This window comes from Rhipicephalus microplus, chromosome 6 (genome assembly GCF_043290135.1).
Source record: "Rhipicephalus microplus isolate Deutch F79 chromosome 6, USDA_Rmic, whole genome shotgun sequence".
Lineage (NCBI taxonomy): Eukaryota > Metazoa > Arthropoda > Arachnida > Ixodida > Ixodidae > Rhipicephalus > Rhipicephalus microplus.
This window is the reverse complement of record NC_134705.1, coordinates 145628372-145652400: the sequence shown is the minus strand read 5'-3', so window position 1 is coordinate 145652400 and position 24029 is coordinate 145628372. Positions and strand designations below refer to the sequence as shown.

Genomic DNA, 24029 nt, shown 5'->3' with positions numbered 1-24029 from the left:
CCATGCAGGTCTGCTGTTGGTGGGCAAGGGGAAAAACGGAGGTGCCGTGTGGCTTCAGCACAGTGTGCCCAGGTTTGTGGACGACGTGACCAAGGAGTACGAATACCCGCACAGTGGTCGAGAGAATGGCCAGCTGTTCTTCTGCACGTCGTTCTCCTTTGAGGCCGTCGAAACTATATGTACGCTGAGCTCCATCAGGCTGTTCTCTTTGCCGTGACATATTTGAAACACATGTTTCTTTCCAAAATTCACCTTATGAATGCCCGTTCTTGGTTCATAATGCAACGACGCTGCGAATTCACCTCGAGCATTTCCATAGTTGCTATTACGAAGGGAAGTTTTTTCACTGTGTAGGCTTACCCGTCACAGTATTCTGGTGGCGAAGGCAGTCCACTCCTCTTCCGCAGGCCGCTGAATCAAATCGCCGTCGTGGCGGCCTCATTTTCGATGCAGGCGAAAATTATTGAGACCCTTGTGCATATATTTAGGTGCACGTGAAAGAATTCCTGGTGTTCGAAATTTCTGGACCACTTCACTGCGGCGTCTCTCATAATGATGTCGCGCTTTTTGGATTAAGCCCCTGCAATTATTATTAATTAGTACTTTTACTTTGTATCCCTAACGTTGCTGCCATTGGATAGCGTTCGGTAGTGAAATTAAACATACCGTATCGACCGCACTTATGCAGCATCTCATTTCCGCTACCAATGAGTAATCTCAAGGTCATGATCCATGGAACTGAGCTACCTTAACTGATGGTCAAGTCAGCTGGGTCATGATTAAACGTTTCGTCACTGCCTGAAAATGGCAAGAGTTATTGTAGCACAAAGTCATGTACACAATGATTCGCTTTCTTTACCGCGATCACATAACTACATAAATGCAGGCTAAGTGCTAATTGCTGCAAATGCTGATGTTGATGACCTCAGATGGATGGCGCTCACCCACAGAGGGGGATGGGCCAAGAACCTGGCGGCCGGATACTTAAATGAAACTGAAATGAAATTAAAGCCCATCTGAAAACATACTCTGCTAAAATAGCCTCGTGTACATGTTGCATTGTTTCTCCTGTTTCAGCCTTTTTAGTTGATAACGCGTAAGCTAATCTTCAAAATTTAAAGAATTTTCTCTGCCATCTCTTCAAGCATCTTTGCATAAAATTCTCTTTACAGCGCTTCATCTTCACATTCAAGAGGCCAATGTCTACCAAGCCCGTGCGCCGGAGTGGGCACGCGCCTTCAGAAAATTTTGGCTTTTGCTTCGCAAGAAGTACCTGAGGGACAAAAAGGCTAAGTTAAGAGTTGACTACCTCAGGACAAATGGGAGGACGCCCGTAATGATGATCGCCAAGCCTCCTCGATTGTTTACAGGTAAGGTGCTGCGCGGGAAAGGTTCTCATGCAATTGTATTGTGTGAAATCCTAGAATATGGTGATGTCTGCGAGGGGAGGGGGGTGCGAAATACACAGTACGCAAGAAAAAGGAGAGCGCGGGACGATGACGTTACCAACGCCATAGATTCAAACAGCTAGTTTTGCAGAAATTCCGGCATCGGCTTCATTGGTTGTGAGCGAAAAGTCATTATCTCTGCCAGGCCTCTGCTTGAAAATACAAAGAAAATAGCTTGCGCTGCTTGGAAATGCTTTGAAATGCTGTGTAACTTTCATGCTTTACAAATACACGCGTCCTGTGTACATGCCTCAGAATACGACATAAAACGTTGCCATAATAATGCGTGGCATAAGGTCACATTGCCATCGACGCCAGAACATGGAAATCTAATAATTAGTTCATACTTTAAAGCCAGTCACCCACTACAAAAGGCACACATGCTACTGCACCCTTGAGGTCATGTATAATGGGGTGCATAGCAAGATCAAAAAGATTTTATACACTAAGAGTTTAAAGTACGTACTAGGAACGGAATATCGCTATCCCGTTCAACTCATGATGGCGAAGCTTAAGTTTCCCCCAAATTTGCTTGTAGGCTGTGTATTTAGCGCCCCCCCCCCCGTTATGATATAATGAACCAACACTGATTCGCCCAAAGATAAAAAAACAGCAACAACGAACTTTAATGCCCAAACTGTTATTTTTCTGAAATAACCTCATAGCGTTCCTAATACAATGATCACAAGGGTCGAGTGGGTCGTTGAATGCTTGAAACCTTTTAGAAAGATCTCAGCCATACTTCCTCATCGTAATCAGCCGCATCAACAAATAACAAAATGCACATAGCGCTTGCACATGCGTAGCGAGTTCCTCACTTTGCCGCAGAATGACTAACAGAACTTGACAAAAATTATGATTCATGACGCAGTATTATAGTGCCGCATTCCATTTCCCAAAAAGACCCCGTGACAATAGTAAGCGTACTTCTATTGGTAGCCCCAAGAAAGCTTACAACTTATATTAAAAAGGCCACTTTTCCAGTTTTCGCTGTTACTGTGCTGCGCTTTCCGCTCACGCCTGGCCTTTTTTTTCTTGTACCTCTGAGTGCGATACAACTGGTCTTATCTGCACTTGCAACTTCTGTGCAATGTTGACCAGACTTGCCTCCTTCGCGATAGGTTTTTTTGCCTTCCAAACAGCACCCGCGAAACGCGGTCACTTAAAATTGTAGAAATCACAGCCACGGTTACTCAAGTTACATAACTTTCGTTGTGTGGCACATACGCATATGGCGCGGTGACGCCAAAATGCGCGCGCCTATTCTTTATGCCGAAAAACTCGCAGGGCTATTGGCCGCAGAAATTGGGCAAGCCCCACTCCTCACAAGTCCCCTAAAAATGAAGGGACAACGCGGCGGCAGAAACGTTTAATATTTATGCGCGAACATTGCCACAAGTAATGGGCCACTCACCAGGCTCCTCACCAAATTTTAGTTAGACCGTGGAAGTTTTCGGGTGTCCGATGAGAAACATTTTGCCACAAAAAATTTTTGAATCGATTCATTACGAGCTGAGAAAACGATTTTTTTGTTGAAGCGGCGCGAAACGAGGATAAGAGGAGGCGAGCTCGAAACCCTTGCCGCTCCTATGCGTAGCCTTCGCAAGCCAAATATCTTTTTTACCCTCTCAGAATAAACGTAGGTCCCATCCGCATGACGTGCCCGAAGAAGCCCAACCCACGTGGCTGCGAAAAGCGTTTTTTTTTTGACCAGCGTTGTTTTGAGGAGGAGGAGGAGGAGGAGGAGGAGGAGGAGGAGGAGAAAAATACAACTTTACTTGAACGAAAAAATCAAAGTAAATGTGGGTCTATTCCGTTTATGAATTTTGACCAAATAAACAGACATGGATCCGTGTTTGTAACATTCACAGGGTGATGCCTGTAGTCTGTTTAGGTGTGGGTGTGGAAGGGGAAACTTCCGACGCCCCAGCTAATAGTGCTTACAGACCTCGTTGAAAGTGAGAAGAGGGTCCCTTTGCCACTGCCCTCCCTCAGCCTCCGAGTGCCCACTTCCGGCGTGGTGTGTGAGACCTTGCGCCTGGGAGTGTGCAAGTTCGTTGGCGTTTGGGATAGTTTCATGAGCATCACTGCCCACGTGACCAGGAAACCAAATTATATGCTTTTTTGCCTTTCCAAGATGCATCAGAGAGAACACGAGCGGCTTCTTCGCACACCGAGCCTTTCATAAATGCTCTAGTGGCGGCTCGCAAGTCCGTGTATATAGTAGAACGATTCGTAGCGGCCATGGCGATGGCCACTGCCACCTGTTCGGTTTTGTCGGCATCTGAATTTTTCAGCGTGTGATGTCAGCAGCTCTCCCCGTAACGACGTAGCTGCTGAAACAAAGTGATTGGAAGTTGCGTATTGCACTGCGTCAACGAAGGCGACATTGTCCTCAATCGTAGCCGCTGTTCGAAGAAGGACTCTGGCCCTTGCTTCGCGTCTGCCGCAGTTGTATTGGGGATGCATGTTTCTAGGTACCTGAGATACAGTATACATTTCCCTGACTTTAATAGAGAGCGTGCACTCCCTTTGTCTGGCAATGGGAGACCGTATACTAGTATGCGCTAATAACTGCCTGCCAGCCTCTGTGGAAGCCAGTTTTGAAACTTGGGCGACCTGTTGTGCCTCTACTATTTCGCCAAAGGTGTTGTGGACACCCAGCGCCAATATATGTCCTATGCTGGTGCTCTGTGGGAGACCCAGTACCTTTTTTATGTTCTTGCGAATTATTGATTCTAATCGGGCTTCATCCTCCTGCTCCACTTGTGGGCCAGGGCGATGTAGTTGATGTGGCTCATTAGGAAGGCGTGAAAGAGTTCACCAAAGTTCTCCTCAGATAACCCCCTCGTTTGTTGGTCATCCTCGTGATTAATTTTGTCATGGAATCGGCTTTGGCTGCGATGCGCTCTAACGTGTAGGCGTTAATGTCGTCCTCCTCCGGGAACATACCGAGGATTTTAACTTTCTTTACGATTGGAATAATAGAGCCGCCTGTTGTGGTGATTAAGATATCAGGAAAACTTCCTTTCTTTGCCCCGATTGTTGGCCGGTGAAGGAGCAGATCCGATTTATTAGCCGACAAGCAGAGTCCTGCCTTGTGAAGAAAATCTTCAACAACCCTGATCGCTGTTTGTAATCGCTCTTCAATTTGCCCATCACTACCTCCCTCGCACCAGACGGTGATGTCGTCGGCGTAGAAGGCGCGGCCGAAACTTTCAAACGCGGCCAGACTGTGGGAAAGTGCTCTCAGCGATAAGTTAAATAGAAATGGGGAAAGCACTGCCCCTTGTGAAGTGCTTAGGGGTCCAAGATCAAACGTCTTCGAGCCGAGAGATCTTACGCGAATGGTAGTTTTTCTATTCTTAAGAAACGAGCTGATGTAGTTGTAAAAATGTTCTCCTAGACCCACTTCTTTATTGGAATAAAGTATGTGAGAGTGTGTGACCTTGTAGAAGGCCCTTCCCAGGTCAAGTGCCAGAACAGCTCTGGTGTCTCTAGAGACCCTGCCAATCATCTTGTGTTCTAAAGCAACGTTACATCCTGCGGTGACATTGACGGCCTAAATCCAATTAGATTAAATGGAAAGAGATTCCTTTCACCGGCAATTTTAGTGGTCTGCTTGAAGATAACGTGCTCGGCGACCTTCCCCACACATGAAGTGAGAGATATCGGCCGGAGCGAGCCAAGCTCGAGGGGTTTCCCCGGCTTCAGAATGAGGATGACGGTCGCGTTGCGCCAATCTATTGGAACCTCGCCGGTCTCCCACACCTCGTTGATTTTATTCGTTAGAAGCTCGATATCCTCGTCAGGTAAATTCTTGAAGAGTTTGTTACTGATCCCATCGGGGCCCGGAGCTGGTCTGCAGTGGAGCTCATATAGAACCTCTCGTACCTCTGCGCACGTGAACGGGGAACCAAGATGGTCCATTCCATTCTCTGGCAAAGCAGGAGGGTAGTCATTGTGTGAGGCGTGTTCTATGCAAAGATATCTCGAGGCGAGCTCATCGATAATTTGTCTCTGTCAGACCAGAGTTCTTTAGGTTTTGGATAAGTCTGTCAACTGTAAGCTGCTGATTGGCTTTGGATTGTTGATTCCCTAGTAGATGTTTGAGGAGGTTCCACTTCGCACCACTCCTCATTTGCTCATCGACGGCATTGCTTACTTCGTCCCATTGTGTCGAGCTAGCGTTTCACTAAGCTCATCTATCTGCCTATTAAGTTCAGCATTTTTTTTTTGCTTAGGCGTTGATTTAGTTTCTGCGTTTTTCATTGAGCCTGCAGCGCGTTTTTAGCTTCCAGCAGGTGGGCTAATCACCTGTTCATGCGCTCTCTCTTTCTTTCTGTCTCCACTTCCTTTGTGGAAGCAGCAACGTGTTCTTTGAGGTGAGTGATTAATTCGTTTAGCGGGTTGTATTTATTCTCGTCTTGCTTTCTGATACCTCTAAAAAGGTCCCGGTCTGTGACGTGAAATTTTCTGAGCGGTGGTGACGAGATTTTATCGCGAAGTGATCACTACTAATATTTTCTTGTAAGTTAGTCCATACGGGTTCCTCTGCATTCCTAACCATGGTCAAATCTGGTGTGGTATCCCTACTGACCAAGTTGCCTATTCTGGTGGGATATCGTGGACCAGTGACCAATGTGAGACCACGAGCTATGATCTGTACAGCGAGGGCTTCGCATTTTGCGGTATTCTCGATATAGCCCCAATCTTGATGATGTGCGTTAATGTCCCCTGCTATGATGAGCGTTCGATCACCTGCAATTTTACACGTTTTGTGGAAAAGAGCATAAAACGTCTCTTTTCTGTCGGCTGGTGAGCTGTAAACGTTTTAAAATGGAAACGGATTGCTTAAGTTTCGCGTTCTGGATGACCTCGTTCATGATGTGTTCAATTCTTAAGACCGGCCTTACGTCATGACGTAAATAGGCGAGATGCTTTGAGACAAGTGTCGCTACACCCCTTTTGCCCTCCTTGAAGTACGCTTCAGCACAATAGTGACGAAGAGCGATGACATCGGCGAGCGTTTCCTGGAGGAAAATCACCGATGGCCTTTCGGTAGCAGAGCTAATTAAGTGTCGCAGTACTGCCTTCCTTTTGCGGAAGCTGACGCAATTCCATTGCCAGATTACTAGATTGCTTGCGTTAGCCATTTTGCTTATTTGGGGTGCCCCAAGCAGTGAGGGCTGCCTGTTTGATTCTAAAATTTGAAGCCTCGCGGTGTGCTCGGTGAGTTGGAGCCTGATAGGGGTAATTTCAGCAATAATGTCATTTCTTAGCTTTTCAAGCAGTATTTGGATGCCTGAGACGTTACGCGTCTCCTTGTTCATGGGCTCAGGGCCTGCCCTGCGTTTCGCGCCTTTGTTGACGGACGCTGTGGCTGTGGTAGCTTGACCGCTAGACGCGCGCTCTCGCTGCTGCATTTCTTGCGAGATTGACTTAATATCAGATAATTCCTGTCGAAGAGACGCATTCTCGTGCTCTAGTGATTGTATTTTGCCTCGCGTTTGCTGTGACAGTTGCCCTGGTTGCATGGGGACAAGGGGCTCACCTGTTCTGGCTACCTTGTCCACCCACGTAGGTTGCGAGTTCGTGTCACCCCGGGAACTCCGAGAGCGTTCCGTGGCGGCGTTCCTGGGAGCAGCCGCAGGTGGTGTCTTGCTAGGAGCGGCGATTTCCCGGTCTTTGGCGTTGCTCGTAGCGTTCTTTGTCTTGTGACCGCCTTTCCTTCTTTTTCTACGTCGTCTTCTTGCAACGTAGGGAGCTTGGTACCTGTTTTTGCAGGTACGGTCACTGGTGAGATGAGCGTCTTCGCATAGCGCGCGCTTCGGTTGCACACATTTGTGTACGTTTGCGATGATCGAAGTCCCACACTTTTCACACACTTTTTCAGTCGGTCTAGGGCAGAATCGGCCGCAGTTGCGGCAAGTGTCGATTTGCCTTTTGTACAGGGTACAGAGTAGCAATGTGGGGCCACAGTGAACATAGTTGGGCACTTTCATGCCATTGAACAGTGCAATCACGGTAGATGTCTCTTTTATGTGCCTGACTCCTAGCACCTTCGGGTTTCTGAGTGTGACAAAAAGGCTTTGCAGCGCAGCTTCGGCCAGATCTGTGTCGATGCCTCTGACCACACCTCTATAGGTATTTCCCGGAGGTGTAATGTAAGCCAAGATAGAGTGCTTTTTATCTGCCAAGAATATTTCCGGCCCTTTGCAGTACGCATTGGCATTCGATTCGGAGGGTGCGCTTATAACGAAGATATTCTGCATGGCGTTCACACACACGATATCCTCCTCGGCTGCCGCTGGGGGCAGCCTGGCAGCCAATAAAATGGCTTGCGTGACCATTAATTTATTGCATGTTCGCACGTCCAGCCCTCCCCACGGGCGGACGACCACTCGAAGGTGTGATGTAGGCAGGCGTGGTAGCCTGGATGCTGCGGCAACCTTTCTCAGCTGGCTGGCTTTAGCGGGGCCAACGTAGGCTCCAGTTTGCCTAGCCGAGCACGTCTCGTGATTGAAACGAGTTTTCTCCGCATTCCGCTTTCTGTGGGCGGTAATCCAGCCGTTGGACTCGGCTTCCTCTTTGGAGATTCGCTCTCCTTCTACCATAGCCTCATGAGGCATGGCCTCCTCGGTGGTTGGCCGAACAAGCGACCACGTGTTCCGCCTTTCCGCGCTGCAGCGCCCGATGTCGTGTAAAAGCACAAATAGGCCTAACCCTTGGTGTCAGAGAAAGGACCTACAAAAGAGGTTCCAGTGGACATACCATGATTAATAGGGTATCAAGGTGTTCCTTGAAACCGCCCGGAGGTGCTCCAGTAGAAATCTCGGAGGGAAAGCACATCGGACTCAGTTGAACAACGTCAGTTGGCGTAGCCGATGCAGACGCGTCCACAAGCCACTCCGCCACCTAGCGTCCTTTTACTTATTGCGTCTCATCATTTATCTAGAGATTTATTATTCTCTTCAAGTAACAAATACATAAACTACGCATGTTGCGTTAAATAAATTTCGCCTTGTCACGTGGCGCTGTTGGCAACGTCAGAGCATAGTAGTCTACGTAGAGGATCAACTTTACGGCATTCCCGTGTACGTAGGGCCATTCATACGTGCATGTCATGCCCTCGTTCTCTGGGCGCGCTCCCACAAAAGGAAGGGGGAGCAGCGTTCATCTTGAAATTTGGAATTTGGCCCATTTTCTCGGCGCAATGCGTTGCAAATTTTGGTAGACGTGATTATGAACGCCTCATCTACGCTTGTCAGCTGATTTCATTTGATTGATTGATTGATTGATTGATTTATTGATTGATTGATTGATTGATATGTGGGGTTTAACGTCCCAAAACCACCATCTGATTATGAGAGACGCCGTAGTGGAGGGCTCCGGAAATTTCGACCACCTGGGTTTATTAAACATGCGCCCAAATCTGGGCCCGTTGGCCTACAGCATTTTTGCCTTCATCGAAAATGCAGCCGCAGCAGCCAAGATTCTATCCCGCGACCTGCGGGTCAGCAGCGGAGTACCTTAGCCACTAGACCACCGCAGCGGGGCGCCCTTGTTAGCTCAAAACTGTCAAACCTATAGCAATTGGACCTTTAAGAATAGCTACAGTGAGACGGCGGTATTAATCCAATGGCAAACATTGAGCCACCCGTTTTAGCGTCCATCTATGCCAAACGCGTAGGGGTGATTTGTTCTTTAATGACTCCCGCAGATGTCTACACAAAGGACCTAAAGAAACGAATGAACGACAGCATCATGGTCCAGTCCTGGAGAAATGGTGCTGGCGGTGCCCAGCAAGAATACTGCTCCATAAAATACAGTGTCACTGACGTCCAGACCATCGTGATCCGCACGGAAGAAGAAAATTTCTATTTTTCAACGAGAGAGGACCACAGCAAGTGGTACATCACAAGATCCAGCGGAGTGTTCTGCTTTTCCACCTTGAATCGTATGGTGAGTACCGGGGTCCTGCCTTCTAGTTCCAGAGAGCATAAGTTTGAATGAGCATTAAGAAGAGAGTTTCAAGTTAGGCAACAGCACCTTTTTCACGAAGGACAGCAACGGAATGGGTGACTGTAACGAACACAGTGAGCCTGCATTTTCGATGGAGGTGAGAATGCTGTAAGCCCGTGTGCTCAGATTTGGGTGCACGATAAAGAACTCCAGGTGGTGGAAATTTCCGGAGGCCTCCACTACGGCGTCTTGCATAACCATATGGTGGTTTGAGACGTTAAACCCAACATATCAATCAATCAATCAAATTTTGTGATACAGCCATCGCATCGTGTTTAAGTCTATTGTAGTTAAGCGTCATCTGCTGAGGTTGATTTCTGTAGCACTGCCAAAAGCTACCATCCTCGTAAACGTATGCACTCTGTATCAGCTTACCAGTTCTGTTGTTGCTAATGCCCATGTAAATGTTCGCATATTTAAGCAACTGTAAACAAGTTGTTATATCAAACATATGCGGGTTTCGAACACATTTAGATGCGTACTTTATACGCACATATATTCAGCGCCATTTTAAAACGTTTCGTTCAATAAAAACTTATAGCACAGTCACCTTCCCTACGCATGCTTCGCACAAAATTAATTGCTAAGAGTACCCTCTCACACTAACTAAGGGGACGACCACCACAGCGCCCACATGTCGATAGATAGATAGATAGATAGATAGATAGATAGATAGATAGATAGATAGATAGATAGATAGATAGATAGATAGATAGATAGATAGATAGATAGATAGATAGATAGATAGAAAAGATCAAAATGTTTCTAGCACGTAAAGGAATCCGGCACATTTAAAACCAGGGTTCGAGCTGTAATCAACCCCAGGCATTCTGCATGGATTTGTTGCGTCTTACCTACCGCAGAGCCTTCCCAGTGATTGAAACTGGTTTGGAAAGAGATCATCTGCAGGTTGTGTGGGGCGTTTGAGGCCTCCTTAATTTGCCTGGCGGGTGCAAATAATCGCATCAGGCGCCACACCATGTCGTAGGCTTTAAACAACTAGTAGTGGTTTCGAGTTAGTCACACATTGCAAAGGACTCAGTCAAACTAACGCGATAGCGTTAAAGAGCTCGTGTCGCAGGAAACCCGCCGCCGGCGTCGGCTCCGTTGGTTGTGAGCGAAAAATTGTCTGTGCGTCTGTGGCCGAAAAATCAAGTTACCGAGATAGCCGCTGGAGGCCGCTACTTGTCCACGCGTGCGCGCGCAATCACACTGGGAAAGCCGCGCATTTGAAAAAAAAAAGCATGCTCAGGGTCACAAGGCACGGTAGTTTCTTTGTCCTGCCACCCCTCCCTACTAAGCTTCCAATGCTTTCGTCTGGACGAGTGAAGATATAATTAAGTTGCAGCATGCGACAAACCTTTGTAACTCCAGTCGCACTGGACGGATTCTTAGAATTTTCGCGGCGTTGAATTCTTGAGGCAATAGGCTCTTCTAGTGAATTCATTCTGTGGTTTCTCAAAAAAGTGTTTCAGGGCCCCTTTAACACATTTTGTTCGACAGGTGTCATGACGAAAACGAGCCCATTCGGCGATAATAGCGCGCGCTGGCCCAATCTACTGTGTGCGTGTTTGTGTGCGTGGGTGTGTATGTAACAAAACATATGAATAAGTATGCACTTAGCGGCTGAAGGATGCACTAGGGGCCGGATTTCGCTATCGCACTCAACTCCTATAGGCGAAGCTTAATGGTCCCCTAATTTTTCGTCGTCACCTCCATCAACGATTTATTACTACATTAAATGGGGCTAGGGTGCCTATTGGGATATCGGATGGCACATACTTCCTCGACTGTTCACATACAAAGGTCCTTACTGAGGCTCACGTCGGAGTGCTGATAGCCGTACAGGCGTCACTTCGTCCTCCACTTCAACCGAACGACTGTCTATCTTTCCGACTACAAGACCGCGTGCTGGTGCAATACGTCTTGCACACTCCAAGGCGTTTTTACAGTGTATAGTGGGGTCTGTCAGCGCGTTTTATAGTATACGTTTTGGGCAGCTATTCCCGTTATGTGGCAGCTATTTCCAAACCTGGCTCCAAAAGGAGAAACCATGTTTATCGCTCTGGCGCTAGACTTTTAAAACAGTGGGGCCTTCGTAAATCTTGCACTGACGTGTCAATGGACCTAAAACAGACTGCCTTTGTAACACCAGGTGGCCTGTCCAAGTTAAAGGTCATGCCTTTCAGTCTTTGTTCGGCACCTGCGACATCGTAACAGGGCCAAGATACAGTGCTAGCCGGCTTGAAGTGGTGGGCTTGCCTTATGTACTTGGACGACATCGCTGTGTTTATTCAAGCTTCGAAGAACACCTGCACGGCTTCAAACTGTGCTTCAAGCAATCAAGAGTTCTGGACTTATCCTGCAGCAAGACAAGTCACCACGGTACCTCCGCCTACCACCCACAGACCAATGGCCTCAACGAGCATGCAAATACTATCACAATGAATACGCTGGTCATCTACGTCGAAGTTCAGCACAGGACGCGGCAAGCCATCCTTCTGTATGTGACCTCTACATACAGCAGAGCCGCACAAAAAGCGACACAGATGTCACCGTACAGGTTGGTACACAGAAGGACCCCGGCAACCACGCTCCTTTCCATCGCTGAATGACCGCAGCCTCGTATGTGTGTTTAGAAAAAGTGGTTAATGATTTTGAGCGATAACGCTTGAATATTCGATGCCACGTGTATCCATGCCAACGCACGTTGCCGTGGATCGAAGTATCTACGGCCGACGCTCTGTTGGCCGCTATGAGTGCACCATGCGCATTGCTTGCTGTAGTTTTTCAGTTTCCTTGCCACGAGTTCTGCCAAATGAATAATTTGAACTTGGACCATGGTGCAAGAGTACTTTAGGTGAGCGAGCGCCGCGAAGAGAGCGCTTAGCGGGGAGGGACCGATTATGTTCTCGTTTATAGGCGCCCAAATCCGGAGTTTTGCGGACACGCAGCGCCACCTGTCGACACAGTTTTGGATAGTGCAAAGCCCGACTCCCTTGCACAGATTACTGCGCAACCAGGCGCAACAACAGTGTAAAAAACAGCGATTGCGCTAAATTTGAGGTGTAATTGAGCATTGAATTTTTTGAAAAAGAGCTACGAGTTTTTCTCCGCTAGTCAGGTGCGTCACCGAACCACCGTGAAGTGCTTGCTGGTTCACTTGCCATAACAACGGCGAAAACAAGAACAGATGCAGCAGCTCAGCGCCCTACAAAAACAGACACCAGACAACGATACAGTTGAGTTGTGAATTGCTCCGGACGTTAAGGACTTCGTTTTACTGTTTTCCGCAGCTTTCGCGAAGCTGAACGGCGAGAGCACTGGACATGAGCTGTTGTGTTGTGTAAGCGAATCACTCGCGTTGTCTACAGCAGTTCGCGTGAGAAAGTGTGATTTTGCTCCTGTTATTGTTTTGAGTAGCTTTGATATTTGTTTGCAGTATATACAGAACGGATGATAACCGTCAACAGAACATTCTATCATGCGTAATAAAACAGTTCAACGCACAGGAAGCGACACATAGATAGAGAATGCAACTGCAATTGCGAAAATCGCCAGGGCTATTTGTGCCGAATAAAGTGAACTTCGTACCACTGATCATGAGATAGATTGTTCGTGTGTGCACTTCATCGCTTTGGCATCATGTGTATACCTACGTTTAACGCACTTAGGCGTTACAGAACGAACATACGAGTGCTTGCCTGTAACTCGATGTCATGTGATGCTCGCTTGCACCTATAGTGCCAGTTGCAAAGTGCCGAATTAATTGAAACATCTTTTGCATTGTACCTACAGTTTTGATGAGCTTCCTACTTGTCTGAAGCGAGGTAGGACTGAAGTAAGAAGCTCTCCTGGTCCTTGATTTTCAGGGAAAAGCGCCTCAAGGCCAGCAAAAGAGAAGGGCCTTGTGTTCGCGTGTGGACGGCTCGCTTTGCACTACCCATTTATGATCGGGGCGACAATGGGGACGCCGATGGCGGCGTTTCTCGCAGCGCCGCCTGAGCAGAGTCTGACGTTTATAGCATGCCGATAGATTTCTCGCCGACTGAGGACCATTCAGCTGTATCGTACATAGAAAGAGGCCATTGCCCTGATATCTGTGTATGACAACAGTGGTGGAAGTGGGCTAGTGTTCGAAGTGCGCGCGGGAGCACTTCGCATGCTCACATACCGCAGCCACTTCGAACCATACATACACTCGACCCTATGCAGAGCGTGCAGAGCGTAACAGGAGACAGTCGAGCAGTTGGTGCTACAGTGCCAAAAACTCTCCGCTGCCCACTAGAGGCCACTACACTACCTCAGGCGCTAGGCGTACATGTACACTAGGCGTGGAACATGTAGTCGCTAATCTTTCAAAGGGTATCTATAGAGGTAACAAGGTAGTTATAAAGTGGGAAAAACAGGTATTCAAGCCTGCAGAGGTAAAACGGGGGCTTAGGCAAGGGTGCCCCCTGTCACCCTTATTATTCATGATGTACCTACAAGAATTAGAGGCAAAATTAGAGGGAAGTGGACTGGGCTTCAACCTCTCTTTAGTCAAACAAGGAAAACTTATGGATCAGGCACTACCAGCATTAATGTACGCAGATGATATAGTGCTAATGGCCAACAACAAGGAAGATTTGTAGAGATTGATGGACATCTGCGGTAACGAGGGAGATAGGTTAGATTTTAGATTCAGTAAGGAAAAATCAGCAGTCATGATTTTCAATGACAACGACAGTAGTGAGCTTAGAATACAGGAGGTCACGCTAGAGATAACAGATAAATACAAATATCTGGGCGTATGGATAAGCAATGGGACCGAGTATCTGAGGGAACACGAAATATACGTGACGACTAAAGGTAACAGGAATGCAGCAGTCATGAAAAATAGGGCACTGTGGAATTACAATAGGTATGATGTTGTGAGAGGAATATGGAAAGGGGTCATGGTTCCTGGGCTGACGTTCGGCAATGCGGTCTTGTGCATGAGATCAGAAGTTCAAGCAAGATTAGAAATTAAGCAACGTGGAATAGGTAGGCTTGCTTTAGGAGCTCACGGGAATACACCAAATCAGGGAGTACAAGGTGATATGGGATGGACATCATTTGAGGGCAGAGAAGCTAGCAGCAAGATAAAATTTGAGAAGCGATTGAGAGAAATGGGGGAAGAGCGTTGGGCTAGGAAGGTTTTCAGCTATTTGTACATGAAGAATGTCGATACAAAATGGAGGAAGCGAACCAGGAAGTTGACTGGTAAATACTTAGAAAACAGCAGGTGGCCAAACCAAAAAGAACTATCGGTTAAGAAGAAAGTGAAGGAAACGGAGACTGACATGTGGAGAATGGGAATGATTGAGAAGTCCGCACTAGAGACCTATCGAACTTTTAAGCAGGAAATTGCCAAGGAAAGGATCTATGATAATACTCGGGGTAGTTCTCTACTGTTTGAGGCCAGGACGGGAGTACTGCGAACCAAGACATATCGGGCCAAATACGAAGGGGTAGACACAGTATGCAGTGCGTGTGGAGAGGAAGAAGAAACTGCCGAACACTTGATAATGTTCTGTAAAGGGCTTCACCCTATAGTTCAGGATGATGGCGCAGAGTTTTTCAAAGCACTTGGATTTAGGGACAGCGAGGGCAAAATAGACTTTAAGCGGGTAGACTTAACTAGAAGGAGGTTATCTGATTGGTGGCTAAAGTCAAGGCACGAGTGAAAATTAAATCCTTCACTGCGAAGTACGAATCCTCAACTTCATTATTTAAAGGAAAAAAAAGATAAATGTAATGGTTAGTTCACTAAGTATTACGGCTAGGTGGCGTTAGCCGCCGCCCGATCTAAAGGGTACAGCCACATCCATCCATCCATCCGCTGGCGTTGACTGACACGAATGCAAAAGCAGTTTCCACCACAAAGATAAGGCTCCAGTAGTGGTGGAAGTGGTGCCAAAAGTGAACTCTCCTTTGAGCTTTCAATCTTCTTTTTTGTTCTTTTCTTTCTATATACCTAGGCTGGAACACAACATATATGTGTTCACCCGTAGGGCAGAGCCACAGATCTTCTTCTTCTTCTTCTTTTTCGTCATCATCATCATCGTCGACGTCGTCGTCGACGTCGTCGTTTTGGCGGCCTGCTGTCGCTTCTGGTTCGTGAGCGACTGTTTACAAATCTGACAAAACCGGGTTATCACGTGATATCAACCACGCAACGTGCATAGAGTGGTGCCGCGAAAGATGGGGCTATGAGGGAGGAGGCAGAATGCGCGGCAAGGGTTTTGTTCCAACGATAAATGAGCGCCGCTACTTTCCTACATACGGCGCTTTCCTAGACCGAGAGGCAGAAGGAGAGCCGAGGCATAAAGCCCCTATAGAAGTTGGGGCTTTACCGGGGCAATGTTTCTAGCGCCATCTCTCAGAATTTCAGCGAAGCAGAACATTATCGGGCACCAGATAGTCCCTGCGTTCACTCACCTAAAGTATTCTTGCACCGTGACCTGGACACACCGACTGCTGCCTTTTAGACGTCACGGTTCTCGGTGCATACCTCAACCGTGCCGCAAGGAAACGTGTGACTGTGACGACAACATTCCCTGCTTCAGCGTATCATTCAATGCGCATTGCAAGCACATTTTATTGCCCATTAAGACATAATTATTTCTTTTGCTAATCTTGACGGGCCCACAACGTATCTGTAGGACAACGCGCGAACTTACGCCGCTGCTCATTTCTTTCATGGTTCTACCAATGGTTATGGTTAGTGCTTTCTGATGGGTGGATCTTTGAAACACCTGTAGTGGAGCATACGCACTAACGTGTATGCGCCTTCCAAAGAGAAGGAAAAACCCCGTGCTCTGATTGCACGAGAACCTGGGCCGCTTTTGCCAGACTTGTCGTACGGCCATTTTTCGTTACGACATTGCTGCGACTTCTCCGGTTCAATAAACGTCATCACATTTGGTGGAGGCTGCTGAGATCCCCAAGCAGACCTGGAGCTCCGCTCTCGTAAGTTGCCCGAGAGACCATTGCGAAACATGACTGATGCAGTCGCCAACCCGCCCAACCCAGCCCAACAAGCACCACAGGCTGTCCCGTCTACCTACCCCGGCGCAACTCGTCAACGAGACCCACCAATCTTCAGCGGCAGTGGTGAGCAAGACGTCGAAGACTGGCTCTCCTTGTACGAACGCGTAAGCGCCAGCAACAAGTGGGACAACGACTCTAAGCTCGCCTACGTTATCTTTTACTAGGCAGTCGTAGCTAAGCTTTGGTTTACGAACCGCGAAACCACCATCGCCAACTGGCCCTCCTTTAAGACACTCGTGACTGAAGCGTTCGGCCGACCAGAGGTCCGCAAGCTCCGCGCTGACCAGCGCCTGCGCCACCGAGCCCAGCAGCCTGGCGAGACGTTTACTAGTTACAGAGAGGACGTGCTCGACCTCTGCAAGTGTGGGAATCCGTCTCTGCCCGAAGGAGAGAAAACTCGGCAGATTCTCAAGGGCATCGAGGATGGTGCATTCCAGATGTTGCTAGCGAAAAGCCCGAACACGGTGGCAATCCTCGTAAGCCTCTGCCAGAGCTTTGATGAGTTGCGCCGTCAGCGTTCCATTGACCGACAGAGTGTCCCACCGCCGGATTCGATCTCGGCCGTCGCACTCACAAATGCCAACGTTCGCCAAGAAAGTCTGCCCAACCAGATCAAAGACATCATCAGGGAGGAAGTCGCCCGACAGCTCTCCCTGCTGCCGCATAGCGACGCGCCCACCGCAAGCCTGCCTTCGACACTGCAGCAGGCCATACGCACTGAAATTCGTGATGTCCCCCCTACAGTGCAGGCCCCTTACCCATGCACTTCAGTAGCACCTAATCTCTCAGCTGTCGGCTACGCACCACCTGCACCACCTTCACCTCTCAGCTACGCAGCTGTGGTCGAGCGGCCCCCACCGCATCCAGTCGCCTTATCAGCTCCACCTCCCCCGGCCTCGCCTCCAGTTTACAGGCCCTCACCTCGCTTTTTCCGTCAGTTTAATGTGCAGCGCACCCAAGACAATCGTCCTATCTGCTTCGCCTGTGGCATGGCTGGCCATATTTCACGCTTCTGTCGCCGTCACCCCACACCTGCAAACGCATACTTCGGAACTCCTACCTACGCACCGCAGCAGGCCACCGCAACTGCATATGAACAGAGGCACTCAGACTCGGATCGCCGCCCATTGACTGCTCGTTTCCCATTCCCTCGTTGCCGATCGCCATCGCCTATGCGTCGTCGACCATCTCTTGAGGAGGGAAACTAATCAGTGCAGTTCCGGAGGCAAGAACTGCAACTTGTGCGCAATTCCCAAGGCCTCCGTTTTCGCCGCAAAATTTTGTTGATGTCGATGTTGAGGGACTCGCCACATTAGCGTTAATTGATACCGGGGCCGCCGTTTCTGTGATTGACGCCAAATTTTGTCGGAAACTGAAGAAAGTGGTCACATCTCTCTGTGGCATGGTGCTGTCCACGGCTAGCGCGCAACGCATTCATCCCTTGGCTCTCTGTACGGCGCGCGTCGTCATCTAAGACGTTTTGTACGTCGTACAGTTTTTTGTTCTGCCATCTTGCTCTCGTGACCTTATCGTCGGTTGGGATTTCTTATCACGTCATGAAGATATCATCGATTGTTCCCGTGCCAAAGTGTTCCTTGTGCCAAAATATGAATTTCCACCACCCGACCAGTCTCCTCGGCTCTGCAAACTAATCGCTGACGACGACATCACCTTGCCCCCGGAAGCTTCGGTCCCTATAGGCCTTTCATGTGTGGCGCAACCTGACGCCGCTGTGGTGTTTACGCCATCTCCAGTTTTTACTGAACGCAAGGGCATTATTCTCTCATTTGCCGTTCTTACAATTGCGTCTGGTTTAACCGTAATGCTGGTTACCAACCACTGCAACTACCCCATTGGCTTACTTCGTGGTGAAACGTTGGGATATGTGCAACTTGTCGACCATATCGATGATATTATTCTTCCCGACAAAACGCCATGTCACATTGCCGCAATAACTCATGCGTCTGAGGCATCAAATTTGTCAGTCTTCGACATTGCTTTTGACGCGGACCTTCTCCTCTCGCATCGCCGCCAACTTGTTGCTCTCCTTAACAAGTTTCGCTCTTCTTTCAACTTTCAAGAACCTGCTTTGGGCCGCACCATCACTATCACTCATACTATTGACACCGGCTCACATTCGCCTCTGCGACAGCGTCCTTACCGCGTTTCTGCCGAAGAGCGCCGCGTCATTACGGAGCAAGTAGACGACATGCTTAAACGTGGAGTGATACAGCCTTCTCAAAGCGCTTGGTCATCACCTGTGGTTCTGGTAAAAAAAAAAGATGGCACCGTTTGATTTTGCGTGGACTATCGCCGCTTAAACAAGATTACGAAGAAAGATGTCTACCCGGTACCACGAATAGACGATGCTCTTCACTGTTTACAAGGCGCCGAGTACTTTACATCCTTGGATCTGCGTTCTGGGTATTGGCAGGTGCCAAAGGCTGAATGTGATCGCCTTAAAACAGCCTTTGTAACGCTGGATGGCCTATATGAGTTCAATGTCATGCCATTTGGGCTCTGCGTCGCACCTGCCACAATTGAGCGCATGATCGATACCATCTTGCGTGCCCATAAGTGGAAAACTTGCTCGTGTTACCTGGACGACATCGTAGTCTTTTCATCTGATTTCCCGACACATCTTGTTCACCTCCACGAGATTCTGATGTGTCTAACTTCTGCAGGCCTACAACTTAACTCCATGAAGTGCCACTTCGCAGCCCGAAAACTAACCATCTTGGGACATGTCATCACAAGAGACAATGTTCTTCCGGATCCCGATAAGCTTCGAGCTGTCGCTGACTTCCCGTTGCCCACGTCACTGAAAGCCCTAAGAAGTTTCGTCGGTCTCTGCTCCTACTTTCGTCGCTTCGTGTGCAACTTCGCGTCTATCATCGCACCTCTCACGAGTCTGCTTTCCAACAGCAAAGGTATATCTGCATGGTCACCTGCATGTGAAGACGCATTTAGCCAGCTGCGCCGCCTGCTGACCTCACCACCCAGTTTTCATCACTACGACCCCGCTGCTGCCACAGAAATTAACACCGATGCAAGTGGCATCGGTCTTGGTGCAGTTTTGGCACAACGGAAAGGCACCCAAGCCGAATACGTAGTCGCCTATGCAAGTCGCGCTCTCAAGAAGGCTGAAATGAATTACTCCGTGACAGAGAAGAAGTGTTTGGCCATAATCTGGGCCTTGACGAAGTTTCGCCCGTACCTTCACGGCCGCCCTTTCGACGTGGTCACAGACCACCACGCTCTACGTGTGCTGTCCACATTGAAAGACCCGTCCGGATGCCTGGGACGTTGGGCACTTCAATTGCAAGAATACGACATCCGAGTAGTATATCGTTCCGGTCGCAAGCATGCGGATGCCGATGCACTTTCGCGATCGCCATTAACCCCAGATGTGGCTTCTCTGTCACCACTTTTTACCACCTTGTCACCAATAGACACCACTGACATGCTTTTGGAGCAGTGTAAAGATCCATACCTTGCATTGTTACTCGACTACCTTACCGATCCGTCTGCTGTCCCTTCCACGAGAGCGCTACGCCGACAAGCAGCCCTTTTTCCGTGCGAGACAGCATTCTGTACCGCCGCAACTACATGCCTGGTGGTCGTAAGTGGCTTCTTGCTGTCCCAACTCATATGCGCTCTGACATCTGCATGAATTTCCATGCAGACCCCCAAAGTGCTCGCGCAGGTGTCGTGAAAACCTACGAAAGGCTGCGCCAACGATATTACTGGCGAGGATTGTATCGCTTTCTGCAGAAATACGTTCAGTCTTGCACCACTTGCCAAAAAAACAAGACACCTCCGCGGCACCTTACTGGCATGTTACAGCCGCTTCCATGCCCGGCTCGCCCATTCGACCGCGTGGGTATCGATCTCTATGGCCCCCTCCCATATAGTCGCTCTGGAAACCGGTGGATTATTGTCGGCGTCGATCATCTGACACGCTACGCTGAGACTGCAGCTCTACCGGCAGCGACCGCCTATGAAGTTGCACTCTTCATTCTGCGCAGCTTCATTCTCCGCCATGGGGCTCCACGGGAATTACTCAGTGATAGGGGTCGAGTGTTCCTGTCGGAGGTCATCCAAGTTATTCTCGCTGAATGCAACATCATCCACCGGAAATCTACCACATACCATCCACAGACGAATGGTCTCACTGAACGGTTCAACCGCACACTTGGCGAGATGCTGAGGATGTACACCTCCCCCGATCACACTAACTGGGACGCTGTCTTACCTTTTGTTACCTTCGCTTACAACACCGCGACGCAAGCGGCTACCGGTTTTTCCCCGTTCTTTCTGTTGTACGGCCACGAACCACCCCACCCACTCGACACCATACTCCGGTACCGCTCTGATGCATCGGAGTGCTCCCCACTTTCGGAAGTCGCCAGATACGCTGAAAACTGCCGTCAGTTGGCTCGGTCTATGACAAGTGAGGCTCAAGGTCTACAAAAAACCTGACATGATGACGCTCATCACATAGCGCCTACGTTTCGTACTGGCTACCTCGTGTGGCTTTGGGTGCCCTCGCACGTTCCTGGCCTGTCGTCTAAACTTCTGGCCGGTACCATGGTCCATACCGTGTCATTGACGCAACCTCGCCGGTGAATTACATCATCGAGCCCCTAACACAATCGCCAGATTTGCGCCGTCAAGGACGCGAGACCGTACACGTCGACCGTCTCAAGCCCTACTACAACCTCCTCATTGTGCCTACTCCCTGAGTTGCCAGGAAGGCCAGTCTTCACCCCGGGGCGTATTGTAGTGGAGCATACGCACTAACGTGTATGCGCCTTCCAAAGAGAAGGAAAAAACCCGTGCTCTGATTGCACGAGAACCTGGGCCGCCTTTGCCATACTTGTCGTATGGCCATTTTTCGTTGCGACATCGCTGCGACTTTTCCGGTTCAATAAACGTCATCACACACCTAATTCACATCTCTTCAAGCCTGGTGTGGTTCTAAGCTTCTGCTACGCAGCATATGATGCGTTAAGAAGACTCCTTTTTGTGACATTATCTTGGTGTTTTTCTTTTTTTCAAAGTAGTTTGAACAAACCTCAAGGTGCTACTGTAGCACATTTGCTCGCCACGCAGACACTCAGGGCTAGATCCTCACTCGGACCCATAAATTTTTATTATCAATTTTTTGTTTGAATCTTTCTCAATTTCTCGATCACGGAGAAGCATAGGTCGGTGAACTCCCTGATGAGTCGACTCAATCGGGCTCACTCAGATTCATATTAAGCCGTGAGTCTGAGTGCGAGGAAGCCAGGATAGAGTAATATGTGAGCCCAGGTGAATAAACATTTTGTGAGTGTGATTTCGAAAGAGTCCGGGTCAGGAGAATTTTGGTAAATCTGTGTCCAAGTGAGATCGCGGTGTGAGATATATTTCTTGAGTGAGCCTCCGTTCCACACTTTTTACCGACCTATGCGGACAGGACAATTTTTCGCACGCAACCAACGACGCCAACGCCGACACCGATGCCGACGCCAGAATTTCTGTTAAACACGCTCTGTCAAGCCATTGCGTTAAAAGCACGCACAATAGCGGGAAACAGAAACTTTTCGTGGCCTCGACTGTTTTGCTTTACCCATTTTATAGGCACACTTTTTCCTTGGAATTGCGTCACTGCTATTTTTCTGGTGCAAGATCTTAGACAGTTGGAACATCTGCGACCGCATACCTGTCTCTGCACTTGATGATATATCCCCTGTTTTACAGCGGCAATAAGAAACACCTAATAAAGTGCGTTCTTGGGTGCTTGCGTTCATTTTGCAATAGTTTTGAGGGCCAATGGATAACACACAAGAACACAGGACTGTGCGAACGTTCGTGCGCTCGTCCTCTCTTTTTGTGCGTGGTCCATTTGCGTCAAATCTATTACAATAAGGAATACCACGGGGAAGCAACTTATGGTCTTCATTTAGGCATGTGCAAGATCACGAAGTAAAGTTGTACGGAACCGAAACAAAGATGACAGCAGAACACATCATATCTGCCAGTATTGGTGAATGTCTGCCAAATCGTGGCAAAATGCGATGTGGCTATTATCGTTCAACCAAGCCTATTGCTGGTTCTTGAGCAGCAGGAAGCGGACCCCCTAAATGTTTCACGATAGTTAACGCGTATTACACCTTAGCTAGTTATACGCTATGACTGGGTAGCAGGACCAAAAAACAATTTGGGTCTCCTGCACTAGCCCATTCGCCTAGGCAGTAGCGTAAATAGCGCCCCTCATTCAGTTTTTGTTGCCACTTTATGGGCGTAAATTACACGCGCACATGTCACAGTGGTGCACAGACCACTCCTCACCCCCACAGGTTGAGAAGCTGGCGCGCTCATTCAATGTGACTGCAGGAGACAATGCAGTGCGATTCAAATATCGACGTACCTGCAGCGAACGGCATACGCGGGGGCTCTAAAAATATTCTGACGTATGAGAGTGCACAGCGTAAGGCCGTCTTTTTCAACAACAAAAAAGCTCAGTGTAACAGCACCAGTATTATTTAATGTCACTTCTGTTTTTTTTTTTTCAGCTATCCCAACGAAAACGAGGTGGTGAAATTACGTGTATAAAGGAGAAGCCTCTGGCGAAACTCTTTGAGAAGAGTATCGATAAGCGTAGTACTTGCAGAAAAAAAATGACATATTGAATACACCGATCTGTGTACATACCAACAACTACAACGTCGCCAAGAAGAATCGAAGTCGTCGACTTTCTCCAGCCTCCGAATGCATATTTTTTTATTTCACGTGGAAAGTTCTTCCTTAGGCATACCATGATTACTTCAGTGGACTTATCTCATTTAAGTTATCTCACAAGGTCCAGCAATATCCTGTATGGGCACGTACAAAGGCCTACAAATAAAAATGAAAAAAAAATCTTTCAAGCTTCGGTATAAATACCTAGCGCTCTACCACAAACTATGTGGATATAACGAAGACAACGAATTGTTTATAAAAAAAGCGAGAAAGGCCCACGCGTACGCATGCACGCGACACAGCCTCAGTCGTGTTGAATGTTACCGATAAGTTAGGGCCACCCGAGGTTAGGTGCCACGAACCACTTCAGGTGTTCGGACGTGATAGTTTACATACGTGTCTTTTTTAGGGGTGAAGCTCCTTAGGGTGGGAGTCGCTTCTTTGTAGCAGTTGTGGTATGTTGCAGTAGTAGCCACTCCTAGTTGGTTTTATTAATTGCTCACTAGCTGACGTTGAGTGTATATTTTTTGGATATAATATCACTAGATGGCGTTGGTGGCTTTCGTATAAAAATTTACAGCATATTTAAGGAGTGATTGATGATGAGTGGGGCGAAACATCCGTTCGTCTGTCCGTCATAGACATACAGATGGAGGGACGGACGCTTCGCCCCACTAATATCGTTCACTCCATGGATATGATGCTAATTTATTTTACTAAAGTGAATCTACCCCATAATTAACAAATGTAACGCTG

General features: G+C 48.3%; 1 protein-coding gene across 2 annotated transcripts in view; it reads left to right on the top strand.

The window, feature by feature from the left end:
- LOC119167954 (deoxyribonuclease-2-beta) overlaps positions 1 to 23455 on the top strand; it is a 34225-nt gene extending 10770 nt beyond the window's left edge. Inside the window, exons 4-7 of one of the 2 annotated variants that reach the window (XM_075865524.1) lie at positions 9 to 179; positions 1173 to 1370; positions 9172 to 9413; positions 23108 to 23455. In XM_075865524.1, coding sequence (XP_075721639.1) covers positions 9 to 179; positions 1173 to 1370; positions 9172 to 9413; positions 23108 to 23224 — 728 coding nt within the window. In that variant the 3' untranslated portion in view covers positions 23225 to 23455. The remainder of the gene's footprint in view (positions 1 to 8; positions 180 to 1172; positions 1371 to 9171; positions 9414 to 23107) is intronic. The other variant, XM_075865525.1, reaches the window with a different exon arrangement.
- The last annotated feature ends 574 nt before the right edge of the window (positions 23456 to 24029 follow it).